At 33.7% G+C, this 8,268-nt stretch overlaps 1 protein-coding gene across 3 annotated transcripts; it reads left to right on the plus strand.

Annotated features, from left to right (window-relative positions):
- The first annotated feature begins 1,061 nt into the window (after nt 1-1,061).
- LOC114417012 lies at nt 1,062-3,958 on the plus strand. 3 transcript variants are annotated; one of them, XR_003667692.1, is made up of 5 exons: nt 1,062-1,537; nt 1,631-1,667; nt 2,137-2,332; nt 2,515-2,660; nt 3,306-3,958. XR_003667692.1 is itself a non-coding variant. In XM_028382074.1 (4 exons), exons 1-4 carry the CDS (start codon nt 1,077-1,079, stop codon nt 3,319-3,321), a joined length of 1,038 nt encoding a protein of 345 aa, XP_028237875.1. In that variant the 5' UTR covers nt 1,062-1,076; the 3' UTR covers nt 3,322-3,958. The 3 variants fall into 3 exon arrangements, 2 of the variants coding, with proteins under 2 accessions (XP_028237875.1, XP_028237874.1); XM_028382074.1 differs by having other exon boundaries at nt 2,137-2,660; XM_028382073.1 differs by lacking the exon at nt 3,306-3,958 and adding an exon at nt 2,964-3,262 and having other exon boundaries at nt 2,137-2,660.
- Nucleotides 3,959-8,268: the final 4,310 nt, after the last annotated feature.

The raw sequence follows: 8,268 nt of genomic DNA on the forward strand, positions 1-8,268 counted from the left end.
ATTAAATGTTTCAAATGAACATTATTCATTATAGAATTTTGATTATTCTGTTAATTTTGTTATTAAATAAGAAATAATGATATATATATATATATATATATATATATATATATTAAAATATCAATTAATTAATATTATAATACATAGATAATGAAATATATCTTTAATTATTATTCCTCATAATGAATATGTTAAAATTAAAATTAATTTTATATGTATTTTTCATGTTATCTGTTATTTTTAAAATAGACATGGTTTCTATTAATTATATAAACATAAAACATACATGCTAAGATGGTATTATATTATATTTACATTTGTATTTATAATTTTCATACGAGTGTTGCATCACTATTATTATTATTAGAAAAACACATAACTCACAGGAATTTAAAATACTATTAAATGTTTTTTAAAATAAAATCCACATTTTCATTTTAATTATTTATGATATATTTATAGATATTAAAAAAACATTTTTTTACGTTCACACATTTTTAAAATATAGTATGATTATGTAATAATTAAATTAATATATACTAATTATAATATTATATTAAATTTTAGACTTAAATAAATTTTTATCCAAATAAATGCCTAATATTATGTTTACTCTCACATAAATTTTTACTTTCTTTTGAGTCTCTAATCAAATAATAATGTTATTTTAGTACTCGATAAATTAACATATTTTATGTTTCTTCCTTAATAAATCAACAGATTTTGATTTAGTTCATACTAATAACAAATGAAATGTTTTGGTTAAAGAATAAATATAAAATTTGATAATTTATCAAAATTTTAAAAAAACAATATAAAAATAAAATTATTATTTTATTAAAGAAACACAGTAAAAAATGTATTGAGTAATTTCTAATTTGACTTGCGGGAACTTAGTTTTCACAGAGAATAAGCTCCCTAGAAAGTGTGAAGAAGCTTCGGAAAGGAAGAGACGTTCACCTTTTGCTATTTTTTGAAATTGACTTGACTTGATTTGAGACTTGACTTATATTTTATTTCAAAAAGTTTTCTTCCACTTTTGTGAATTGCAATAAGTGGCTTCTTCATCTCACGCCATGACGAAGTATGGTGCGTTTATGAGCTTCCGTGGTACAGAGACATGCTACGATATAGCCGCTTCTCTCTACAAAGCTCTCCTAAGAGAAGGCGTTCATACCTTCAACGATGATCAAAGTCTAAACATAGGCGAACCAATACAACCCGCGCTGTTTAATGCTATTGAAGGGTCTCGTGTTTTCTATGTGGTCATCTCCAAGGGCTATGCTTCCTCTATTGGGTGCTTGCAAGAACTAGCACGGATATGCTACTGTGTTGAAACTTCGCCCAGACGTGTTCTGCCTATTTTTTACGATGTTGATCCATCAGAGGTGCGAAAACAGATTGGATGTTTTGGGAAAGCCTTTGCGAAACATGAAGAAAGATTCAGAGGAGATAACGAGACGTTGGAGGAAGTGCAGAGATGGAGAGAAGCTCTCACACGTGTGGCTAATCGATCTGGTTGGGTTATTGGAAATGAGTCAGTAATCCTCTCTCATTTCATGCTGAATTTTCATTTATTATCTATATCTGCTCTTAGTCATATTTCTGTTTTTTAAAAAAATCTTTTCAGGTCATACTGTGTACACATTCCAGAAATGGTTCGAAAGGTAACAAATATATTAAATTTGGTCCCACATTTTCAAGTCTTCCAAATGATATAATCTGGTTAGGATGGAATTTCGAGTTAAAGAATAAGCAAAGATTTTACATTTTGGGTTGGTTAATGATGTTCAAGTTGTCGGAATTTCTGAAATAGGAAAGATAACTATGGGTCTTGCTTTATGTGAAAGAATATCTCATCAATGATATTTTTGCTGTTTTATTGAGGGTGTAAGCTAGTTTTGTCAAAAATGCTAAGTATATTGGAAAGCTGCAACGAGAAAAAAAAAAAAAGCCTAAACTGAAAAGGGATGTTATATATGGTTATGTTAGCTTGGGAGAAAGCAAATTTGGAAAATAACGTGTGAGTGCAATCATATCAACTTCATATATATGGTTATGTTAGCTTGGGAGAAAGCAAAGTTGAGTAATTAACTAACCTAATATTTCTTCACTGTCCACTTCGTTTGTATCCAGAAACACTTGTCCCTGCTTCCTTCAACTTCTGGAATTGCATTGGCTTCTAGCACCATCATGCATGCAATAAGGACATATGATGTGTTTGTGAGCTTCCGCGGTTTAGACACACGCAACAATTTCGCTGCTCTTCTTCTTCAAGCTCTCCATAGGAATGGCATTGATGCCTTCAACGATAATGTACATGTCATGAAAGGTGAATTCATTGAATCCGAGCTGTATAAGGCCATTGATGGGTCTCGCAATTTCATTGTGGTCTTCTCAAGGAACTATGCTTCCTCAACTTGGTGCTTGCGCGAACTAGCATGGATCTGCAAGAACATTGAAACATCAACAAGACGAATTCTGCCCATTTTTTATGTTGTTGATCCATTAAAGGTGCAAAAGCAGAGTGGATGTTATGAGAAAGCCTTTATGGATCACGAAGAAAGATTCAGAGGAGCAAAAGAGAGGGAGCAAGTATGGAGATGGAGAAAAGCTCTGAAACAAGTGTCACATCTCCCTTGTTTGCATATCCAAAATGAGTAAGTAATCCTCTCTCATTTCACAAGAGAAATTCATTTCTTACATATATATGCACCAAGTTATCTACATGTGCATGTATTTCCTCGCTTCTCAGTCATGCAGTTTTCTTGAATTTACTATCCCTTTCTAAACTAGACTTGAGAGATATTGAAGAGGTAACATGTTACACATGTTTAATACAAATAGTATTTTATAACAGAAGAAATACTGTTATTATGTAAATAGTATTTTAAAACATGTACATTTTGTTTTGGTTTGCTAGGGTGATGATTTGGAATTCTTCATTCTCTTTAATTTTTCAGGCTACAACATTTACAACAGGTAGAGATCGAAGAAATTCTTCAAGAGATAATAAATAGATTGAATTCCAAATCTTCAAGTCTTCCAGATGATGATCTAGTTGAGATGAAATCTATTGTCAAATAAGTGTACTTGCACAAAATTATTGTTTTGGTTGTCATAGGATACTTGTGTTAGATATCATTCTTTTTCTTTTGGATGTAATGTTTGCATAGGATGATACAATTTCTGATCCTTTTTATGAAACTTAAACAAAGCCTGTGAATTTTATGTCTAATAAGCTTTTTCTTATTTGAATCAATTTATTAATGTATAATATTACGATCATTAACTCTACATGACAGCATGAAGAGAACTTGAAACAAAAGGATTCTTCATTTGAGCCAATCTGATGAAGTCATCTCTGTTTCCTACTTTCACGTAATCTGTTTCAGATTTTTATCTGAACAGACTATGCCCTGTTCTTTGACTCTTACATTTGAGGGCTTGACTAGTATTTTCACGAAGACTGTTACTGGACAAATTGCCTTCATGTGAACAACTTCATCAAAGACATGTTCAGATTCAAAACTTAGAAGCTTCTTGTTATTTTTGTTACTCGAGAAGGAAACCACGCAATACTTATTTCTCATGTGTGCTGAGACTATTCAGATCGATGCTTTTCTTTCCTTCGTGGTTTCTTCGGTAGCTCGACTAGTGTCTCTCTGACATGCCACTGTCGCCATCGACGCTTACTCTAACTGGTGCTTCTCTCATCCGTCACTTCGCCAAAGCCTCCCTCTATCGTCGCGCGCGTGTCGGTTTCAGGATCTACAATAGTGTGAAAGTTTTTTCTAATCTATGCTCCAGTTGGGTTTCTGTGTTTGGGGTTATGGGTTCTTTTTTAATTTGGATTCGTATGTGATTTTTAGCTTTTGACTACCGACATCTCTATCATATTCTCCTATTCTTTGTGTTACTGAAATCTTGATTGAAGATGAATATGATTCTTTTGTGACGTTTCACTGTCTCTTTTTGAAATCGTGATATTGAATACAATTTAAGGACTTGAGAGTCCGGAGGAAGTGAAAGAAATTATTCAGGGATTGTTTTGTGTCAAATTTCGGTTGAGAAAACATGGGTGAGTACAGGAGGAAGAGAATATTTTCCTTTATCTTCAACCTATCTCAAGCAACATGGGTCCTTGATTTTTTTCCTTATGGTTTTTCTACGTACAACTTGAAAATAATTTCTAAATTTTACTGATATGTGCTTGCTATATTTCATTTTGTTTTTTTTTTCATCATTTTTTTCCATTTTAATGACTATTTCCTCTTATATCCTAAGACTTGGTGCCAGACCACCCTCATTCAATGCAAAATCTTGAGGCTTTAATCATTGGGCATCTTTTATCTCTAGGTAAAAAGGTTTTTACTGTTTTTACATGTTATATCCAGACCGTGGATTTGATTACATTTCAATAAAAATCGCTTTGGCTCTCTACAATCTTAACAGGACAAACTCATATGCATTTGTTGACAGTTGTATGTCTATATTAAGAATTAATTAGACAGTTGGATGTTTATTTTTCTAGAAGATTGAATAATTAGGATCAAAATCAGATTATTATCAAATTTCTCTGATTCGATCTGCTCCCTTTTTATTCACTTTCCTTTCTGCATTTATCATGTAATTGACAGTTTTGCCTATATATGTAAATCTTTTATTTCTGAATAATATAAAAGAATTATTCTTCCTTTCCTATTGTTTTTCTCCCCAACAGTCCCTAAAATCACATGGTATTAGAGCTTCGACTCTGATCCTGTGGTATCCAGTCATGGAAAAAAACGTTGTGGCTAGAGAAAATTTCTCCGCCACTTCTACGAATTCTGGTGGTAATGAAACTGTTAGGAGGGAGGAATCTAGGAGGAAAATCATGCTGCAAAACTCTGATGGTATAAGGATGCAAGAAGCTGAAAGTTTAGCACTGGTTGCAAGGGGACACAAACCAGAAGTAGAAAAAAAGTAGCGACCTTGGTGTGATCATTGTAGAAGACAATGACACACTAAGGAAACCTACTGGAAACTCCATGGAAAACCAGCCAACTCAAAAAAGAAACCAACTGGAGAGGGTTGGGATTTCCAAACCTCAAATGCTGAAAATGTGGAGCAGAAAAGACAACTCTGAGTCATCTCCGTTCACTAAGGAACAACTAGAGCACTTGTATAAACTCTTTACCACAAAAATATCAGTGACACCATCCTCTTCTTTGGCTCAAAAAGGTATCTCTTTCTCTGCTGCTTTCCTTAGTTCCAAACCTGATTCCAAAGCTCCATGGATCATCGATTCTAGAGCCTCTGACCATATGACAAACTGTTCAAAATTATTTTCCACATATTGTCCTTGTGCACATGGAATAGAGACTCTATTACATGAATGGTTAGATGGAGGGGGCATCATCATCATAACTTCTAGGGATGAATACATATTAAGGACACATGGAATAAATAATGTTTACCAAATCCAACCATTGAATTGGGACAATGTTGTTTAGTTATTTTGCATTTACGTTTTCAAATGTAACTATATTATGAATGATTATGAAAAGTTGACACAAGATGAACTATTACATGCTCAAGGCCATTTCTTAGCAATTGAGGAAATTAATTGTTTGGTCAAAATCTTTCACAGTGGATAAGTACATTGGATAGGCTAAGAGATAATAAAAGTAGAAATATTATGAATGTGTTACAAATAAGTTATGATGATTCCGAAGAAAAAGACTGAAAATAGAATTTGTTTTCAAGTTATATATATGTGCTTAAAAAAATAGATTGTTTCAGATTTTGATCCAAAGAGCCATTGCCGAGCCTTTGTCATATGATGGCTTGACTAGTCTCAAAGATTTTGATTCACGAAAAAATAATATGCCAAAAACTGACATTACCCAACATTATTTGATGCAATGTTTTGAAAACTAGATTGAAGATTGAACAAACAATGGTTTTTATTTTCATACAAAGTATAATGTTGAAAAAAATTATGGCAAACTGAAAAAATTACTGGTTGAGTCGCGAACAATGTCGCTTTCTTTAAGACGTTTCGCAGCACTGCCAAAAATTGTGCAAGCAGACTATCAACCACGAAGTCCCAAAGATAAAATAGCCTAGATCACTGTATAAGATTCCCACTGCATTGAGGGAACCTTTCTAGAATTACACCCTCTTGTGTGACTTGAAAAGTCACTCTAAAGTCAGATGAAAATATGACTTGAAAAGTCACTCTAATAGCCAACCGAAAATATGCCCTGAAAAGTCACTCTAATAACCAACCGAAAATTTAGTGCGACAAAAAGAAAGAGGGAGAAGTTTTTCGAAAATGCATCGGCTGAGATTTGGGAGGGAGAAAGAAAAGTTGAGGAAATGCTTCTCAATTGGGACAAGAAAAAATTAAGAAATGGGCTCTCTATATATAGGGAATGAAACACTATTCAAGTGTTTATCCTGGGAGATGTGGAACTTGAAGCCTTTTTTTTTTTTCAAACTTTCACCCATTGTCTCCTTTGTTCTAACAATCCCCCACTTGAAATTTGAAAAGAAGATTTTCGAGGATTTCATAAAATTATGCATAAAAAAAGGTGTTATACAACTTGAACCTTTGCATAGTGAGTAAGATTCAGATTTTACTAGAGTGACTCAAAGTCTTGAACTCTATCTCCGACATCAAACCACACGCAACCTTTTCATAGGTGTATTCTATAAAGCCCGTGCGTTAAAGGCCATGCACGTCTATCCCGGTATAGTGAATGCTCTAGAAATTTTTGCCCAAAATTTCATATGAAGAGGCCCCCACTTCCACATTCACATAGGTGAGTCTATCAAGAGTACTCCTGTAGCCTAGGTACTCCACTCAACATAGAGTATATATCTCATTAAGAATTAAGAATTAAGACTTTTTTCATAACTCATCCTCTTGTTACTTCAGGAATCATGCTGCTTTCACTTATAACAACATGTTCATCTCATATCACTTCATAACTTGTTATTACCCATTGAACCTAGTTCTTGGGATCTCCAGTCATTTAGGTCGGGTTACCATCATGAATGATCATTGCAGTAAGGGCAATAGTCCTATTCTTTTAGAAGTGTTATGGACTTTCTCTCTAGCTAATCCTTTCGTCAAAGGATCTGCTAAATTATCATTAGTGCGTACGTGATCCACTCTAATAGCTCCTATTGAGAGTAATTCTCTAATAGTACTATGCTTACGACGTATCTATCGTTTCTTACCATTGTAATAACAGTTCTCAATCTTTGCAATAGTCGCGGTACTATCGCAATGGATCAACACAGCTGGTATCGGTCTTTCCCATAAAGGAATCTCTGCAAGTAAGTTTCTCAGCCAACTTGCTTCCTCACTAGCAGTTGCTAGTGCTATCATCTCAGATTCCATAGTGGACTAAGCTAAGATAGTCTGTTTCTTTGACTTCCAAGAAATAGCCCCACCAGCTATACTAAATATACAGTCGCTGGTTGCTTTGGAATCATCTGAAAGAGTGTTCCAATCTGCATCGCTGTATCCTTCAAGTACAGCGGGAAACCTTTTATAATGTAATCCAATGTTTATGGTTCTTTTAAGGTACCTCATTACCCTTCCAATAGCATGCCAATACTCCTTACTAGGTTTACTGGTAAACCTGCATAATAATCCCACAACATAGGCTATGTCGGGTCTAGTACAATCAGTGGCATACCTAAGGCTGCCAATGATACTTGCATACTCAGTTTGTCGTATACCTTCACCAGTGTTCTTAAACAGTTTTACATTTGGATCATATGGTGTACTAGCAGGTTTACAGTCAAAGTAGTCATATTTCTTTAAGATTTTCTCAATGTAGTGAGATTGATCTAGAGAAATTCCCTCTTTTGACCTAGTAATCTTAATACCAAGGATTATACTTGCTTCTCTAAGGTCTTTCATATCATAGTTGTTACACAACAATGATTTCACATCGTTCACTACATGAATATTTGAACCAAATATGAGAAGGTAATCTACATATAGACATATGATAGTGCAAATATTATTTATAGATTTATAGTAAATGCATTTGTCACTTTTATTTACCTCAAATCCATTCAAGACTATCAAGTTATCAAACTTTTCATGCCACTGCTTAGGTGCTTGTTTTAGACCATACAAAGACTTATCTAACTTGTAGACTTTATCTTCTTGTCCATGAATCACAAACCCTTCAGGTTGCTCCATATAGATTTCCTCTTCCAATTCACCATTTAAAAAAGCAGTTTTAACATTCATTTGGTGTA

The sequence above is a fragment of the Glycine soja genome, chromosome 6, assembly GCF_004193775.1.
Source record: "Glycine soja cultivar W05 chromosome 6, ASM419377v2, whole genome shotgun sequence".
Taxonomy (NCBI): Eukaryota; Viridiplantae; Streptophyta; class Magnoliopsida; order Fabales; family Fabaceae; genus Glycine; species Glycine soja.

Excerpts from the sequence above, each read along its gene's own strand:
- LOC114417012 (XM_028382073.1), top strand. The coding sequence starts at position 1,077 with ATGACGAAGTATGGTGCGTTTATGAGCTTCCGTGGTACAGAGACATGC. Across the intron at positions 1,668-2,136 it reads TTCCAGAAATGGTTCGAAAG|AAACACTTGTCCCTGCTTCC; the intron begins GTAACAAATATA and ends GTTTGTATCCAG. Across the intron at positions 2,661-2,963 it reads TGTTTGCATATCCAAAATGA|GCTACAACATTTACAACAGG; the intron begins GTAAGTAATCCT and ends TTAATTTTTCAG.